Source organism: Alosa sapidissima, chromosome 18, assembly GCF_018492685.1.
Source record: "Alosa sapidissima isolate fAloSap1 chromosome 18, fAloSap1.pri, whole genome shotgun sequence".
In the NCBI taxonomy this organism is placed as follows: Eukaryota; Metazoa; Chordata; class Actinopteri; order Clupeiformes; family Clupeidae; genus Alosa; species Alosa sapidissima.
Genome location: NC_055974.1, coordinates 517,193 through 536,642, shown reverse-complemented (window position 1 = coordinate 536,642; position 19,450 = coordinate 517,193). Strand labels below are relative to the sequence as shown.

The 19,450-nt window shown below is 42.3% G+C and overlaps 1 protein-coding gene across 3 annotated transcripts; it reads left to right on the top strand.

Annotated features, from left to right (window-relative positions):
* The first annotated feature begins 538 nt into the window (after positions 1-538).
* plod3 (procollagen-lysine, 2-oxoglutarate 5-dioxygenase 3) lies at positions 539-18,858 on the top strand. Of its 3 annotated transcripts, none has more exons than XM_042069443.1 (20): positions 539-754; positions 2,236-2,327; positions 2,937-3,073; positions 5,860-6,023; positions 6,278-6,390; positions 6,512-6,575; positions 6,807-6,904; positions 7,017-7,118; positions 7,381-7,512; positions 7,757-7,878; positions 8,994-9,098; positions 9,480-9,605; positions 9,860-10,001; positions 11,253-11,366; positions 12,262-12,333; positions 14,861-14,965; positions 15,254-15,400; positions 15,543-15,668; positions 16,062-16,219; positions 16,514-18,858. In XM_042069443.1, exons 1-19 carry the CDS (start codon positions 664-666, stop codon positions 16,215-16,217), a joined length of 2,208 nt encoding a protein of 735 aa, XP_041925377.1. In that variant the 5' UTR covers positions 539-663; the 3' UTR covers positions 16,218-16,219; positions 16,514-18,858. The 3 variants fall into 3 exon arrangements, with proteins under 3 accessions (XP_041925377.1, XP_041925378.1, XP_041925376.1); XM_042069444.1 differs by having other exon boundaries at positions 16,062-16,231; XM_042069442.1 differs by having other exon boundaries at positions 16,062-18,858.
* Positions 18,859-19,450: the final 592 nt, after the last annotated feature.

The following is a 19,450-nucleotide window of genomic DNA, read 5'->3' as shown; positions in this document are numbered from 1 at the left end:
TGCGTTATTAGGCTACAAGCCAACGGGAAGCACTTTATTATTTCACTAAATTAAATTGTGTTGCATTTGGAAAACAATAATGTGGGCCTACGTGCAGCAATCGACAGCTTATTATAAATCAACTTCAGTTCACCCTAACCAACAGAGCATCTTCTTTTCAACATAGGCCTACTTCGAGTAAGTCGCAAAGGTATGTGAACCACTAGTATGGGGGGCCACTACGCATACACACCGGCGACCACAGTTTACCCCCAAACACCACCCCTCTGGCAAGAAGATGGAATTCTTCAGACGTGGCAAATGCGAAGCTCCTAACTTTCGTCTCTTTCAAGAACTTTCCTTGGCCGCAGGGGCCAGATTTTGAGAAGATTCCTTCTCCATCTGTCTTTCCCTGATAGGCTGTACGGTTATAGGTTTAGTGCCTTGACTGGCTATGAGCCCGTCACTCAAAAAGTATGCGCTGTGATTGGTTGTAAAATGAGAAGCGATGCCTGCCGCTTCTTGTTGACAAAATTGTTCTATTCCCAGATTACGCGAGAGTTCTGAGAGAGGAGCAAAAAAGGGTGTCCTGAGCTCATCGGCTCCCAAGTAGCTACCGAATCACCGGGAAACTGGGGACCTCCCGTCTCACGGCAGCGCGGAATATCGATATAGAAGCAAGCAATGGATCTGTCTCTTTTGGCTGTGATTTGTGCATTTATGCTGGGCTGTATCGGCCACTCATCGGCTGCTGATAGGAAAAAAATGTCTCCAGGTATGTAACCCCGCTACAACAGTCGCTCAAACGGTGATAAGGTTTGCCACTTTCAGTGAATGATCCTACCCTTAGACTACTCACACTTCTTACATTTGACTTGCCTGCATACAACATTTTTGTTAGTAGGACCTAGGCTACATGCCCTCCTTAATTAGCTAGCTTAATTGCAAAACACACATTAAACTAAATCACCAGCTAGCGTTTATTCTGTCTAGGGGTAACATTAGGCACCCAAAAGGCTGGCAGACTAGTTAGATGGATACGTTATACTGATTAATTTGTCGATTATATATCCTACATTGGTTAACCAATCTTAATTACTGGGCTACTTGGGTGAACTTCGTAAAGCTAAACGCAAGGGACGGGTGTTTATCGCTTTTACTGTGCTTCATACCTATGCTTGAACTCTTTTGACCTCTTGTAGACCATCGTATTCTCTCCACCGTAGCCTATATCTCCATGTGCGTAATGTTGCTATGTCCTTTTTGGGTGCAGTAGTAGTCTTTTCACAAAACTCTCCAAACTTTCCATCTCAGGTTCTTCAGTATAATATCCACAACTTCATTAAGCAGTTTTCCTCGCCCACGGATCCATTCGATATCCCAGCGTGACGCGTCGGGAACAATTTACACCCAATAACGGCATCATTTTAATAATGTAGTTATCAGTGTGTTATTAATGTCAATTACGACTTTCGCGTCTTTTCCGAGACAAACCTGGTGCTCTCCCGGCCGTGAACCCAACATAACTAGCATAGTTAGTACAATGGCTTTATTGATTCACACATGGATAGGCAACATATTGTCAGCATGCTTAACCCAGCTGTAGCGTAGTCTTATGAGTTCCACTTCTAGAAAGTTCCATGGGGTTGGACATTTGAGGGTTCTCTATTCAGGACATCACGTGCTTAGGTGAACGAGGAAGAGAGGGAATGCATTTCTTTATCTATTCTAGACCATCTAGAACTTATCTCCAGATTTAGCGGTTCCAAACATTTTCTGTGAACCACAGTGGGGACAGGAAATGGATTAGTAGCCCTTTCTCAAGCTCCCACCCCCTCATCTCATTTCTCCTGCTTCTCCACCCTCCTCATTCTAGCTGCTTAATTCTGCACGTCTCTACATCTTTCTCATTTTACCATTGCTGTATTTCCCCATTCATTTACTTTCTCCTGCACTCTCTTTTTATTTTTCCTGAGTATCTTGTTATTGTAGTACACCCACCTACCCCCTCCATCAGAATACAGTTGTATCAGGAAGTTAGCTGTGCCAGGCCTACACCAACAACATGCAATTAATAAAGAATATAAAGTATTACAATGCATATGTAAGTGTTTTGTTCTGTCTTTGATCTCTCTCTCTCTCTCTCTCTCTCTCTCTCTCTCTCTCTCTCTTTCCCTTTCTCTCTCTTTCTGAAACACATGCCTGCACATACCCACACATACATACTGTGTCACTCTTCTTGTATGGCTTTTGTAGAAAACTTGTTGGTGATCACAGCCGCCACAGAGGAAACAGATGGCTTCAAACGATTCATGAGAACTGCCAGAGAGTTCAATTATACTGTGAAGGTAATTCCATTCTGCTCGCATACACACAACATAAAGGAGAAAATATGGTGTAGATAAGTATTTGCACACACACACACACACACACACACACACACACACACACACACACACACACACACACACAGTTTTCTCACTACATTTCATTTCAAGAAAATACCTGAGTTTGTTTCCCCCTGATTGCCTCTTCATATATTAAGGGCAGTATAATATATTTAATTTAGGTGTTCTCAATCCCTCTCCTGGAGCTATTTTGCTCTGTGTTTTCAACCTGTTTTTGATCTGCATGTTAACTAACATCATGATGCAAATATTCAAGAGCATTTTAATTACATTGATCAGCAGCTGCACATGACACAGGGAGAGATAGTAAACTGAGAGTAAACAGCTGCTTTAGGTTAATTGTAACCTTTTAGAACAAGAAACAAGACATTTGAAGAGCCTATGACCTATGTCACCTATGTCACCTATGGAGTCTGTTTCTGTCTGAGCATGAATGTTTAAAACGATGGTGGAGTCTACAGCAGTGTGTGTGTGTGTGTGTGTGTGTGTGTGTGTGTGTGTGTGTGTGTGTGTGTGTGTGTGTGTGTGTGTGTATGTGTGTGTGTGTAGGTGCTTGGCCTGGGTGAGGAGTGGAAAGGAGGTGATGTGGCGCGCACTGTAGGTGGAGGTCAAAAGGTGCGCTGGCTGAAGAATGAACTCCAGAAGCATGCCGACAAAGAGGACCTCATCATCATGTTTGTGGACAGGTCAGTACATTTTGTTTCTGCTAACATACGCAGGAGACCATAAATACTCCTCTATATATTGTATGAAGAACAGAATGGAAACATATATAAACAAAATGGTTATATTACAGGAAGTATAAGTTACCATTCCCATAGAATACTTCCCAAATGGGGTACTTTGTTTAGTTAGTAATAGAGTGGGACAGTGGTGTTTAAAACCTTCACCATCTGGGGTTTGGGTCTCAGATGGTGTTTCCATTTCTGGATGGAAGGGCTAAGAAGATTGATAAATGATATCACAGAGAAAGTCATTATTTGAGATACAAAAAGATCAGAACAATGTGCAGATTGAGGGATTGACTGTTACCATAAGGGTACCAGTAGTGCATGGCACTTCATAAGTAAGCTGTGGGGGAAATGTAGTGTCGCTGTGTGACCTCATTTTCTTTCTTCACTTTTGGTGTGTGTGCGTCCTTGTCTCTGATTGTATTATATAATGGGGTGTCTGTCCTTATTATTTTATCTGTCTTTTCATCCCTCTCATATTCCCCCATTGTGATTGTGTGTGTTTGTGCGTGTTTCATTGTGATTGTGTGTGTTTGTATGTGTTTCATTGTGACATTGAGAGAGCTAGCAACACAACTCCTCCCTTTATTCACAATGCACTTTTTATCTACCTGTAACATTACACCTGACTCACTCAACCTGACACACACACACACACACAAACACACACACACACACACACACACACACACACAGTCAGTCTTTTACAGTCATGCTGGATCATTGAGCCCAGCCCGCCCCAGTTTCTGATACAATGCAATAACTAGGCTATCCCTAGTAGCACTGATAAATAAAGGGGATATAGCCTAGGTACTGGTTCTTTCATTTGACTTGACATTGATTTCCTTTAATTTATTGTGTTAATTTTATATTCAGTAGTGTTTGAAACTGACAGTAGTTTGTGGAGTTTTATATACTGTAACATTTAGTGATATAGTGGTCTTTTTCTAATCCCTGTTTGTTAAATAACATAACTACATATAGATAGATAGATAGATACGTAGATACATACATACATACATACATACATACATATATACATACATACTACTTATGTGGTGTGCAGAGGTAAACATCCAACTAACACAGGCTATTCTTGTCTACCTTTTGTTGAATCACGTTACAGCCAGTTGAAGTCCCTGTACCGCTTCCACCACAGTTTTACACACACAATACATTAAGCTTGTCCACATGGTTATCAATGTATAGTTAGCTACCTATTACATCATGTTTGATACATTTAGCGTTATTATTATAAATTAAGTCTGTGCATGGAGATCGAATACCAGCTGCTGCTTAGTTTTCCTGTAACAGTGAAGATCACGTTTGTACTTTGCTAGTGTTGCTGTTGCTGGTATAAGAATGAGTGTGTGTTCACATTCCAGTCAGTCTGTCATCTGGAAACATCTCACGTTCAGTCCGCTCTCTCGCACTGAATTACAGCCCTGAAATTACACTCTTGCACAGTTAGGAGAGAGAAGGAGTCGATCCCCATGGTAAGCCCATGGTAAGGGTTCTGCTGGCTATGATGCCTTATTGGTGACACCACGTGCACGTGTAAATGACGGGGTGAGCCTGGAAGGGCTTGAAACGGAATAGAACTCTTCCTCCTCTCCTCCTCTTTCTCTCCCTCCCTTTCTCTTCGACCCACCCTGTCATACTTATGCTCTCTCCTTTCATGTTACTTTCTATATGGAGTGCCACTCTATAATTAGTTTTCATGGCGTTTTTTTAGTAACACCCCACCCGTTGCGGGTGCATGGCACACACACACACACACACACACACACACACACACACACACACACACACACACACACACATAATGATGCACATGATGATGCTGTGTATTTAAAGAAGCACTATGCAGGTCTGGTTATTCCTTCGCTGTTTCTGGGTTTTCGCCGGATTTAGGCTCGCATTTTTCACTACACAGCTCCCCCTGCAGCTTCGGTAGCAAGTGACTGCTACACTAAACCCCCACTAGCTAACGAGCTAGCCATCAAGAAACCAAGGTAAACACATACAGGGCTCACAATAAAACAGTTGAGAAAACACATTGTTCAAGAGACTACTGTATCAAACCACATTACAAAGACGAAGTTCACCCAAGGGTAGGCTACTTACAATTTCAACAGCAACAAAGCCAAGTCGGGGTCCGTTTTGCAGTCTTCTTCGATACTACAATCTGACTACATTTTCGAGGCATGATTGGATACTTCCTCTGAGTCACATCCGGATTTACCCGGACCGGGTCCAGAAAGTTCCATATTCGTTTTTTTCCGCGGAGAAGCGATTGGGGTAGATGAAGCACCCACCAAACGACCCAGAAAGTGTTGTAGAACCATCAGAACGACTCTCAACCTGCATAATTAAGCTGCATTTTAATTAACCTGCATTTTTGCTCAAATTGTTGCGTAGTGCTTCTTTAACTACACACTTGGTTAGCCTCCTAAAATTATGTTTAGTAATTATAAAATTAATGTAAAATAAATAGACAGTGGGTATCTAAAAATAAAATCATACACCACAGTAGCAGCACAATATATTGAAACAAAATATGGACTATCTTTCTAATTATTTTTAATCTGAGGAAGTAGTACATGTGGATTTACATGTGGTTAAGTCTTTATTGGGTGTTCTCATGCATCATTTGCATTTGTAATAGTCGATTGATGTAAGGGTTTGAGACCTGTTCCAGTAAACATCTCTCTCCCCCTCCATCTTCTTCTCCTCTGTAGTTATGATGTGATCTTTGCAAGTGGGCCTAAGGAGCTGCTGCAGAAGTTCTCCCAGCTGGGTCACAGGGTGGTGTTCTCCGCCGAGGGCTTCTGCTGGCCTGACCAGCGCCTGGCCCCTAAATACCCGCCTGTCCTCAATGGCAAGCGCTACCTCAACTCTGGAGGTAGGCACGAGCATTCACACACACACACACACACACACACACACACACACCGTTTATTTGAAGATCTCTACATTTCTTTCTAATAAATTAATAGGCAAATCAACACAGGCTCAGGCCTAGTTGAAAGCTGACATGAGAAAGAGAAAAAAATACATGAATAAGTTGAAAGTCTCTTGCCCCATATGTTTTATTTGAATAGGATGGCTAAATATGTCACAGTGAAATCTAAAATGTACATTTGTATCTGTGAACAGGTTTCATTGGCTATGCTTCTGACCTCTATAATATTGTGAAGCAGTGGAAGTTAAAAGATAATGATGATGACCAGTTGTTCTACACCAGGATCTACCTCGACAAAGAACAAAGAGTAAGATAGTTTGTTTGTGTCTGTGTGAGCATCTATGTGCAGTTAAATGTAGCCTGTATGCAGCCTGTATGCATACATTACATATGTGTATGTGTCTGACTCTCTGTGTATCTTTTCTCAGACACGGTTTAACATGACACTGGACCACCGCTCTCATCTGATTCAGAATCTCAATGGTGCCCTTGGTGAGAAAAAATGTGCTCTTTCTCTCTCTATCTCACACACACACACACACATATTCACACTCAATGTACAGATACAAATACAGGTGGTTATGCACAAACGTACACATACATGCCAGTACTTGACTCATTTGACTTAGACCTATCCCAGACCCACAAATTGGACTTCAACAACCACGCCACCCACCCCCCATATTGACCATTTTGAACTGACCTTAGTAATTATTTTTGCAGAGGAGGTGGTGCTGAAGTTTGAGAAAGCTCGTGTACGTGCTCGAAATGTGGCCTATGACACACTTCCTGTCATCATCCATGGTAACGGACCAACTAAGGTAAACAAATAACAAACTATTTGTAATAGGCTAAAGCACATCAAACAAACAGGCAGAGTGTTCGTTTATTATCATTTAAAGTCTGATTTGTTGCTGCTGTGTGTTCCTTCAGTTGCAGCTGAACTACCTTGGTAACTACGTTCCGACTGCCTGGACATATGAGAATGGTTGTGGAACCTGTGATGATGACCTCCTCTACTTCAATGATGTGCCGGTGTGTTAGTGTGCTTGGTTTGCTTGTGTGTGTGTGTGTGTTTATGAATGTGCTAATGAAAATAAAGCTAAGAAAATGTAACAGTAGTTCTCTTGCAAAAGATGTAAATATGGCGATCACATTTTGAACCCTCTACACTTTTAGAATCAGATGGAGCAATAACCACTTTGTATAAAATATGTATTATTGTAAGCATGATTATACAAAGGGACAGTGAATTCTGCAATAATATCTTGACCCATGTGTGTGTGCGTGTTTTCAGGATGAAGAAATGCCAATAGTTCACATCGGTGTGTTTATCGAGCAGCCGACTCCATTCATGGAGGAGTTCCTTGAGCGTCTAGCCACCCTCAACTACCCACACTCACGCCTGCGTCTGTTCATACACAATAACGTACGTACACACTCAAGCACTTCAACAATCCTCTGATCAATCTATATATGGTAATATAACTCTTTTATAAAATAGGCCTTACTTCATTGTATATACAATTTAGGCACACAGTACTCACACAGATATTCATTCAATTTTGCTAAATTGCCCATGTGCTTAGTAATCTTTCTGTCCTTTTTGTGTTGCTGACCTTTGTTTGTGTGTGTGGGTGTGGATGTTTGCATGTGTGGGTGTGTGTGTATAGGTGGTGCATCATGAGCGACACATTGAGCAGTTCTGGGCCCGTCACCGTTCTCTGTTCCCCTCGGCAACCATCATTGGCCCAGAGGAGAACATGCAGCAGGCTGTGGCCAGAACCCAGGCAGTGTGAGTTCTCCATTAAACCCATACTAAACTTGGACTCCAACAGTGCTACAGCTTAAACCCAAACTAAACCTATATTGTTTCAATACTAACACTTAAAGCTAAGTACTTATACTAAAGTTATGGTTATGGTAATTGTATTTAGCAGAATATGAACCTTACAATAGTTAAAATGAACAGTAAACAGTTTTTAGAAGTTGGCCAACATTAAGCAAACTAGTAACAATAACATTTGCATTTACATTTATTCATTCGGCAGACGTGTTAATCCAAAGTGACTTACAGCGATAGAATAACATTTAAGGATTTTAACAAGCTACAAAGCTACAGCTACAGCAATAGAATAGCATGTAAACTACAGTGCAGAGGAGACTATAGCTAGGAATTACCACTGCATCTGTCAATTAGTACTAGAGGATAGGATTGCCTACATATTAAGTACCAGTCTCACACACAGAGAAGCACACACATATAAAAAAGCAAACGCACACGTGCACACACTCATTTACATACACAAAAGTTGCTCAGTGTTCAGTGTCTCTCTCAGCCAAGGGGTCCTTGGGCTGAAAAAGGTTGAAGACCCCTGGAGTAGGAGATGGAGACAAATTAACAAGGGTGATTTATTTTTGCAGAGAGAATGTGCAGGGCTGAGCGGCGGTCATATTTTGTACCACTTTGCGGTACATCTAGTTTTTAAAGTAGGCATCCTTGTGGGCACGTAATTGGGATACAGGTTTTCTACAGAAATGGCATGTTTTGAACAGGCACTGCACTAGTCAATAATGAAAAATAAACAAATGGCAATAATGAAAATAAACAAACTTATACTAAATACATGTACCAAACCTGGAGCCCTGTTACTCTTCCACTGTTCAATAATTGTCAGCCTCTTAGAGCCAATCACATGTAAAACTAGTCTAATTGTCGCACTGTTAAAAACACTGCCCTTATGCAGTATTCTACCATGCTGCACATCTTTACCAGGGATTATGGGTAATCTTTGGGATTATGACTCTGGTGGATTTTTAATGTGTGTGTGTGTGTGTGTGTGTGTGTGTGTGTGTGTGTGTGTGTGTGTGTGTGTGTGTGTGCGTGCGTGTGTGTGTGTGTGTGTGTAGGGAGGCCTGTAAGAAGGACCCCAGCTGTGACTACTACTTCAACATCGACTCTGAGGTGGCTCTGATCAACCCTGATATCCTGCGCATCCTCATCGAGGAAAACAAGTACGGCCCCTGACTTCCCCCCAACTCTGTCCACCCACCTCCTTTAGGGAGTGACCACTGACCTCTGCCACTCTCCATACCCACACACACATTAACTCCACACACTCATACACACCTACATCCATACACCTTCACTCACACATAGCTATACCTACATTAAATGAGTGGAAAAAACTGGAACTAGTATCTCTTGATATCTCTCTTTCTTTGATGACTTGAACGAACAATGACCCATGTGTATAGAGAGCTCTTCTAGATGATAGTCTGAAGTGTCTGAAATGAGCCGGTATGCCTAGTGTAAATTGTGTCAACCTCAAATCTTTTTTTTTCTGTCTCTTCTCTATCTCTCTTTCCCTCCCTCCCTCCCCCCCTCCCTCTCAGGCCTGTGATTGCTCCCATGCTGTCTCGCCACGGGAAGCTCTGGTCCAACTTCTGGGGCGCTCTGAGCCCGGAGGGTTTCTACTCACGCTCTGAGGACTACATTGACATCGTCCAGGGCAAACGAGTGTGAGTCCCTCCCTCCTGCCGCCCCGTATGTGCATCACTGCAGCAATGTCACAGGCAAATCATAGTTAGCCTGTTGAAGTCAGAGTACCAAAGTACCTTTTATTTCCAAAAATATTCCCCATGTCATGTCAGTGTCCCTATGGCTTTTTGTGGGTTTTGAGGAACAATGTGTATGTGTTAGCAACCTGGATTATTTACTTAATTGATCTGTGTGTGTGTGTTTGTTTGTGTGTGTGTGTGTGTGTGTCTTGCAGTGGTGTGTGGAACGTGCCTTACCTAACTCAGGTATACCTGATCCAGGGCTCCATACTCCGCTCACGCCTCAAGGCAGTCAGCATCTACCAGCAGGATGGCACAGACCCAGACATGGCCTTCTGCCGTTCTGTCCGAGACCAGGTGAGTGTGTGTGCTTGTGTGTGTGTGTGTGTGTGTGTGTGTGTGTGTGTGTGTGTGTGTGAGAGAACACACAGAGCACACAGTGAACACACAGTGAGGTGAAGCACACACTAATCCGGAGCACTGAGCTGCCTTGCTACAGCGGCGCTGTAGGGCACTTGCTACAGGGCACTTCAGCCATTCCCACATCTAAATGTGCCTTTTTTGCCTCTTAACAGACTCAAAAGGTAGCAATGATTTTGGTCATTATTTTTCCTATCGATAGTACTCGGCAATGTCTAGCGATCAAGATCCATGTAAAAATCGGCTGGATTTCTCCTTTAAGGCCTATTGGTCAGGTTGTCTGTTATCCAGGTCACAAGTTGACATATATATATATCAGAGTTTCCGCTTGAAAAAAATGTTTCATTTGGAAAACTGGAGACAGGCTATGTAGCTTAAAGAAGGACATAATCAGGCCGTATAGAATGCAACCTTCACCCTAACCCTGCAGATCATAGACAGAGAAAGCATGCTTTGGGAACAGAACACAGTTGCATGTCCAGTGTACCATGGGTCTGTCTAGACGGAGAAGTGTCTGGTGCAGCCGCACCCCCTGCACCTCCACTTCCAACGTCACTGAGTCCGACAGATACGCCCGACACTTCTTTTTCTCTGGTGGTGGTGGAGCTGACCGGACATCTGAGGCTTCAGGCATTACCAATTTATCATCATCCATCGTGTCTGGCCTCTAAAAATATTTAAAGCTAGTCTGCCTGGGCCTGGCCATATTTGAACCATTGATCACTCATTCGTTCGTTGTTAAACAAACGTTTTAAGCGTGCACTTCCTATTTGAAATGCAACATGCGTTTTGTTTAATAACTTTCAAACGGTAGAGTCTGTTCCTTTAACAGAGGCTTATTCTCAAATTCAGATTGTAATTCAGATTGTGTTAGGGGGACGGGATAATTTAACCGGAGAGACACACACACACACACACACACAGATAGTTATAGGCAATAGGCAAAAATGTTGGTACGCCTGAGCATATGCCACAAAAATGTTCATGAAATAAAAACAATTGGATCAGCATTTAAAGAAGTGCTGATTTTGTCTGTTTCCTGCAGGAGAAATAAATGTGATTTGCCCTGGAGTACCCACGCCACTACATGTGCATGCATGCAGGAAACACTGGATAGAGAGCATGTATTCATAGGAGTTCCTAAAAGTGAAATAGTTGGTTGGTGATTGATGTTGTTGTGTTGTGCAGGGGGTGTTCATGTTTGTGTCAAATAGAGATGAGTTTGGGCGCCTCATCTCCACCACCAATTACAACACCACCCGGCTCCACCCAGACATGTGGCAGATCTTCGACAATCCTGTGGTAAGAAATAACACGTGCTGTGCATACTCTCACATGTGTACATACCCAATCCCATGCGCACATACCCACTCCCATGCGCACATACCCACTCCCATGCGAACATACCCACTCCCATGCGAACATACCCACTCCCATTCCTACAGTACATGCTGTGCATACCCACTCCCATGCATACACTCCCATGCGTACATGCTCTCAGTGTCATACCCACTCCCATGCGTACATGCTCTCAGTGTCGTACATGCTCTCAGTGTCATACCCACTCCCATGCCTACATGCTCTCAGTGTCATACCCACTCCCATACCTACATGCTCTCAGTGTCATACCCACTCCCATGCCTACATGCTCTCAGTGTCATACCCACTCCCTTGCCTACATGCTCTCAGTGTCATACCCACTCCCATGCGTACATGCTTTCAGTGTCATACACTCCCATGCGTACATGCTGTGCACACCCACTCCCATGCGTACATGCCCACTCCCATGCCTACATGCTCTCAGTGTCATACACTCCCATGCCTACATGCTCTCATTGTCATACACTCCCATGCCTACATGCTCTCAGTGTCATACACTCCCATGCGTACATGCTCTCAGTGTCATACACTCCCATGCCTACATGCTCTCAGTGTCATACACTCCCATGCGTACATGCTCTCAGTGTCATACACTCAGTTTACATACATCAGTTTCACATACACAAGTTTATACGCTCACACTGAGCATATAAGTGTGGCCTATAAAGTGGGTCCACCCTTTACATTCTCCTTCACTATCATGTTTTTCCATTCTATGTCCACTTGTTTCCCTACCCTGTTTTTATTCTTCCTTCTTGTTCCCTCTCCCTTGCTTCCTCTATTTCCTAATTTGTCTTTCTATATCTTTGTCCTGCAGGACTGGAAGGAAAAGTACATCCATGAGAATTATTCAAAGATCTTTGAGGAAGATGAGAAAGTGGTGGAACAGGTAAGAGCTCCCACAATGCATCAGCCCGCCAGTAAGAGCTCAGTTCATCACAGAAGAGCTCAATCCGATTCCTTCACAGTAGCAGGCTTCATTTATTTTGGTAGCTAGTAAAAATGATTCACCAAATAAATACATGAGTACTGGCATGAGGTTTTTACCCTGCCAAATTTGAAGAGAGCCGGCTGTCAAAATATAGATTTATTTATAGCCTGTGTGAGCTATAAATCAACATTCTGCTTCCTTTGAAGTTATGCTGCTCCCTATTAAGAAGTAGAAATTTGAGAGTGTGCGACTGAATTTTACATCCAGTCGCACATGGGCAACCAGTAAATTTGACCCTTTTGTTTTGCACGTTAAATTGACACGTGTCAATGAATCTGGAATCTGTGGCAGGCCAATGAGTGTGAGAAGGATAGGGAATGGCCACTATAAGTGGCAAATCTGTGAAGGGGGAGGGTCCTAGAGATAATCGAGCGTGCATAAAAGTCTGTGGGAAGGAGACAGATCACAACCTGCTACGTGCGTCTGAACAATGAGCAAGCGAACTGTTGACTCGTTCTAACGACCTGCGGCTAGTGTGCTAGTGCCAGAGTCTAGCAGGGGTGGCCAAACTACGGCCTGCACGCACTTTAATCCAGCCCGCCGAGCATTTATTATCATAGATCCGGCCCGCCACACACTTTAATCCAGCCCGCCGAGCATTTATTAAGTTATCATAGATCCGGCCCGCCACACACTTTAATCCAGCATTAGGTTATCATAGGTTGCTCGCTATTTTTTCCCCCATCGATAGACAACGTTATGGTTAACTTTACTGCAAACTGCTTTACACTCTTCTTAGAGAACGTTTACAATGTCAATGTCAAAACGGCATGTTACATAGAGATGATATTCTTTGTAATCTCCAGCAGATCAAATTTACATTATGCTACTCCATTTAATTAAATAACCATGAAACAACAGACTGTCGCTGTCTAGGACCACTGAGCTGCTAATCGGCAGCGTCGCCCATCACGATTTCGGTCTTGTTCTTCCAGTACTCTCCAGACTGCCAGTGAATTCTCCGGGTTGGTCAGTTAGCTGCTAGCTGCTATAAAGAACTTTGTTGGCGTTGCATCGGTTGTGAAGACACAGCCGTGGTCAGTTTTCACGCGGGTCATCATTGCCTTTGGACATTTTCAGCCGGTTTGGAAATTGGACTAATTTAACATGATTTATTTTTCTTTTTAAATTTATTTTATTTTTTACTTTTTATTTGTTAATTTGTTTGTTGTCTGTCTTGGGCAGCCGTGGCCTACTGGTTAGCACTTCGGACTTGTTACTGGAGGGTTGCCGGTTCGAATCCCGACCAGTAGGCACGGCTGAAGTGCCCTTGAGCAAGGCTCCTAACCCCTCACTGCTCCCCGAGCGCCGCTGTTGATGCAGGCAGCTCACTGCACCGGGATTAGTGTGTGCTTCACCTCACTGTGTGTGCAGTGTGTGTTTCACTAATTCAGAGACCAAATTTCCCTCACGGGATCAAAAGAGTATATATACTTATACTTATACTTGTATGTCTTGGTGTCACGGGTACGCTGGCGACTACGCCGCTCTGTCCGGCATCTTTTGTCTTTTTGTTATGTGTCTTGTATGTGGAGCGCTTTGTGTTGCACTCTGTGTATGTTAAATGCGCTATAAAAATAAAACTGACTTGACTTGACTTAATTGGGAACGCATTTGAGCGCGCACAAGAGGGAGAGAGAGCGCGACAGGTTCCAGCTGGCTTGTGATTGTTGATAATTGATATCTTCTTTTATTAAGAAACTTTTAAAAGGAAATCGCGAAGGCAACATTAGTTCCCACTACTGACCATTTATAAACTGTGAGAAGGCACAGCCATAGGCACAGCACTAGCCATAGGCTATATTTGAGTGGAGCTGGCAAAAGAGTCTTAAAGTGACAGTGCACCATTTATACATAAATTAAACAGCATCAAATTAACAGTATTTCTTAAGAAATTAATTTTGTACAACAAAATTACTTTGTCATTATTATCATTATTAAATGATAAAAAAAACGTCAGAGTGTCAGAGGTTTGTGTGGCGAGTGGCGAGAAAGGCCTGGGCCCACCATTTTCGGGAAGACTGGCTGTGAGAATTCAGCTGGTTAAAGGAAAATTCCGGTATTTAGCACTTTCAGTCCCTTTTATGGTTTGTTTTGGATGAACTAGAGTGGTGGACACCGAAATTTTGACGATTGGTCCTGTCTCGACTTTTCTGACTCGTTTTAAATTGCCTTTACTGCTTCAGAGTGGCTGCAACAGGCATGCACAAACATGTCCTAAAACAACACTTATCGTCGTTTTCAAAACTGTGCAACTCACCGAGTGGTTTTTTTGGAGTGCTCTTATTTGACCTGGACTGAAGCAAGTTTTTTTTTAATTGTCTATGGTGTTGTGTTTTGATGGACAGCCTGGTGTTCATGTGGCTTGTGTTGAGCTCCACTTCTGATAGATGTATTGCTATGTGTTATGTCTTCTTTCCCTCAGCCGTGCCCAGATGTGTACTGGTTTCCGGCATTTTCTGAACGCATGTGTGATGAGCTGGTTGAGACCATGGAGGACCATGGTGAATGGTCCAATGGGAATCACAAGGTATGCATGTTTTCTTGGGTAGTTCTGTAACATTGCAGATCTTTTTAAGTACAAGGTTTTCTGTATGAATGTTGTTTGTATTTGTGTAAGCGTTTGTGTATATGTGCATTGATTTTTGTATGCACTGTGTACTGTGTTTTTATTTGTGGAAATGTGTGCATGTATTTATTTACCAAAACCATTTAAGTGTGAGTGAGCTTGTACAGCTTCCCAGTGTGTTTATGAATGCAAAAAACATCTATTAACCCCCCCCTTATATGTTTGTGTGTGTGTGTGTGTGTATGCCAGGATGAGCGTCTAAGTGGAGGCTATGAAAACGTACCTACAGTAGACATCCACATGAACCAGATCCAGTTTGAGAAGGAGTGGCTCAAGTTCCTCAAGGAGTACATTGCCCCGGTCACTGAAAAACTTTACCCAGGCTACTTCCCAAAGGTAGTACACTGTATTCATGAAAAGTTACAGTGTAGCTGCAACAACATCATACCTTACACCTGTCTGTGCAAATATAAACTGATCTGACATGGTATTGACCTGTGTGTGTGTGTGTGTGTGTGTGTCATATGTGTGAGTGCAGGCTCAGGCGATCATGAACTTTGTTGTGCGGTACCGTCCAGATGAGCAGCCTTTTCTGAGACCCCACCACGACTCCTCCACATTCACCATCAACATCGCCCTCAACAGCAAGGGCAAAGACTACCAGGTATCAGGGTTCCCACGGCTGTGGAAAATCTGGAAAGATCGTGGAATTGTAAAATTCCAGGCCTCGAATAATCAAGGAATTTTGTAAATTCATTGAAAGTTTTGGTAAAATCATTAAATTTAATTTTGTCATACCAGGAACGTAGGTAGCAGATAGCATGCATCGTCACAGAATTTGATTGCTTCCTTCATCGATAAAGAATGGTGGGGCCGTAGCCTACTGGTTAGGGCTTCAGGCTTGTAACCGAAGAGTTGCTGGTTCGATCCCCAAGCCAGTAGGAAAAAATGTGGGCAGGGGAAGTGGTTGTGCACTGCTCAGAATTAGCCCCAACCTGTGGTGTAAAGTAAGCTGTAAGTAAGTATACTAACTGGAACTTCCATCCCTCATCCACAGGGTGGTGGCTGCCGGTTCCTGCGGTATGACTGTAAGGTGGAGGCCCCGCGCAAGGGCTGGTCCTTCATGCACCCTGGCCGGCTCACCCACTATCACGAGGGCCTGCCCACCACGCAGGGCACACGCTACATCATGGTGTCCTTTGTAGACCCCTAACGGTTTGTGATTGTGTATGTGTGTGTTAGTCTTTTTTTGTTTGTGTTAAGGACTTCTTCATGGTGTCAGTCAAAGACTTGCAATATCTTGTGTGTGTATCAATATCTTTTGTGTGTGTATGTGTGCGTGATCATGTGAATGAGGGAGATATTTGCTACATCATGGTATCCTTCAATGACTCCATAAACCTTCCCTGTATGTCAGTGTGGTGTGTGTGTGTGCATGTGTGTGTGCGTGTTATCTTTTGTTTTAAGGGGCATCTCTCTTACGTATGGCTTTTCATTCTTCTTCTTTAGTACCTGCCCTCCGGCATTAACTAATGAGCACCCTGGCTATATAGCCCATCTGTAGAGGAGCCAGCCAAAACAATCCACCAGACTCTAGAACAGATCCATCCCGGAGTTCTCTGTCACCTGGGGTGTTACGTTGGAATAATGTGCACACTGAATGTAAAGTGAGTGTCATCGGGCCAGAACTGTACATGATGACAGATCACAGTGTGGAGGCAAATTGATTCATTGTGGACAAGAGGCACATTAAAAAAAAAAAACTATATTTCAGGCAGGCCTTTCCTTTTCCAAAGACCCACCTAAAAATCCCTCTTTAGCTGTTAGCCAAAGATTTTCAATCCCCCTTGGAGCACTGCCAGTTTTTGGCTTGATTTTGATTTTTCAAATGCTGCTTATGCTGTTATCATTCCACATGTACTCCCCCCTCCACCACCACTACCAGTCATATAGGGTAGCACATGTGTGGCTCCATGAGACCACAGTAGGGTACAAGTCTCGTCTAGATGGAGGATTTGGATATCCCTGCTGAAGAGAGTGCCATACATATGCAATACATCTATGCAGTACCACTGTGATTCACTTTATTGTTGTTTTTTGTACCTCTGACCACCTTTGTAGCACTGTATATGACCCACCCCAATGCTTTACAGAATATTTTGATATTGTTAAAGGTAGTCAGCCATTTTGGCAGAAGTTAGCCCTTATGAAACTCAAGAAATTCAATGAGTAACACTCTCATTCCACTCTCGTCCAGCTAATGCAACTGTATTTTCCAGCTATATATTATATAACCAGATATTAACACAGGGCAACTTTGTAGTCCTTGTGATCTACATCACCTCAATTTTGAGGAGGTGCACGTCAGCTGATAGTGTGGGGCGTGAAAGGGATTACACGGCAACACAGATGCTCTGCATAGCGACAGTGTCGATTTGATGGAGAATCATGAATTGTATTTTAGTTGGTGATTGGCTGGATTTTTATTTTCAAATACTATATCATACGGTTGAAAATTAGTAAGATTTCACCAAATGCTACAGAAAGTATTCTGAATAGAAATTGCTGATTTTATCTTTAACGTGGGTTAGATATTACCTTTTTTAGCAGCTATTAGGATAGAATTGGTGGCCGAATGACTGACTTGAAATGCTAGCCTCCACTGAGAAAATGGGTCAGTAACTACCAAGGTCTTATATATCTGTGACTATATTGTGGACATCATTGAGTCATACCCTTGCTTTGTGAAGAAATCAAGCCATTTGTTGAAATGAGAGCTGCCATGTGTTCAAATTAGAACCGGATTGTGCATAATGTAACGGAGGTGAACTGAGCTAGCATGCTAGTTGCGCGTGTAAATCCTCACACCCCTAACCTTAAGAACGCTTCTAACCGCTGAGTTGGATGCCTGGGCTTTTAGCTCAGTGGTTAGAGCGTTCGACTCCCATGCCGGTGAGTGTTGAGGTGGCGGGTTCGAGGGCCATGAGTGCCGGATGAATTACGACCTCTGTTACACATAGTGAGTGCTTTTTGGAGCCAGAGCATGCATATCACAATATCAGACAGGTCAGCCCAGAATCTACTCATATTTTGTTTGATCTGCTCTGTGCTTTGGTCCTGTCTAGTTGTTTCCCTTTCAGAATAACTTCACAGTGTCCATACATTTTACCATCATTGACATGACACTTGTTTAAGGGCCTTTCCTCTCCTTCAGCTGAAAACAGTATCATAACCTTTTGATTTCAAGCAACTTTGGTATATGGATCACCCAGTTGGCTACATGGCTGTGGAAACATTGATCTACAACTGAGTGTGTCCTGGCATATCCTCTAACGCTACAATGAGAGCCAAGTGTGTGCCTTGTGTTACCATAATGGCTGTGATGTTCTAGAAAGTGTCAGTGGTTGTATGTGGCTGGTTACTCTCAGTGTGTGTTGTTTGAGATACATGAAAATCCATGGCAGATCAATTGGTCAGCGTGTTTATGATCATGATTGATGAGGCTGATAGTCATAATGTATACACTTAAACTGATGTTTGATATTTTTTAACACTCCACAGTTGGATGATAAATATTGTCTGAAATTTATGATGGATGTTCTTTTTTATTCTTATTCTATATTTTGCTTCTAACCAAACATCATTAAATATCTGAATAAATAAGAAAGAATATTTTTAAATGGGCTACAGTAGGAAATGAGAAAGTATTACAGTTTCACAACAACAATGTGTTTTTTTAGAGTTTTTTGTGTTAGAAACAAACTTCTGCCTTGTTTGTGATGTTACATCTGCCTGTACAAAGTGCCATTAAATTATTTTTCTTCTTGAAAATAAAAATTGACATTTTGCTTGTATCGCTGTGTGAAAATCTATTAGAATCTGCCCTCTATTACTTGTATAGCACATGTCTGCTTTCCATTGTGCAATATACACTGATCTTATTCTTAAATCGTACATATTTAGACTACACAACTGTCACCACTCCCGTCAAAAAATAATGTTAGAAATAACAATAATAATAATAATAATACATTTTATTTAAAAAACGCCTTTCAGGACACCCAAGGTCACTTCACAGATCAAACAAATAGAAGGAAAAAAATATATATCAAAAAAAGAGAAAAATTATATATATATATAGTCCATTTAGCCTTTAGAAATGTGCATAGACAAATGCACTTGATATTATCCGCATGCATCTCAATATGTGATTGTCATTATACCTCTGTTATTATTAATAACGATAGCCTAGGGTGCTAATTGCAGCACAACGACTACTGGAAAAAGAAGTGCAAAAATACCATTTGTTGACAAAAAACACATCTTTCATAATTAAATTGATGTTTCATTTTACAGTTATGTGCAGAATAATAGCAGTGTGTTTTAAAAAAATGAATGAAGCTCAAAATCCTTAGAATAGCTGTTAATTCCATAATATCAATGCAT

Bases quoted from the DNA above. Each gene is read 5' to 3' on its own strand.
- plod3 (XM_042069443.1), top strand. From the start codon at position 664: ATGGATCTGTCTCTTTTGGCTGTGATTTGTGCATTTATGCTGGGCTGT. The intron at 7,513-7,756 runs GTACGTACACAC...GTGTGTGTATAG, and splicing joins GTCTGTTCATACACAATAAC to GTGGTGCATCATGAGCGACA. The intron at 15,401-15,542 runs GTAGTACACTGT...GTGTGAGTGCAG, and splicing joins ACCCAGGCTACTTCCCAAAG to GCTCAGGCGATCATGAACTT.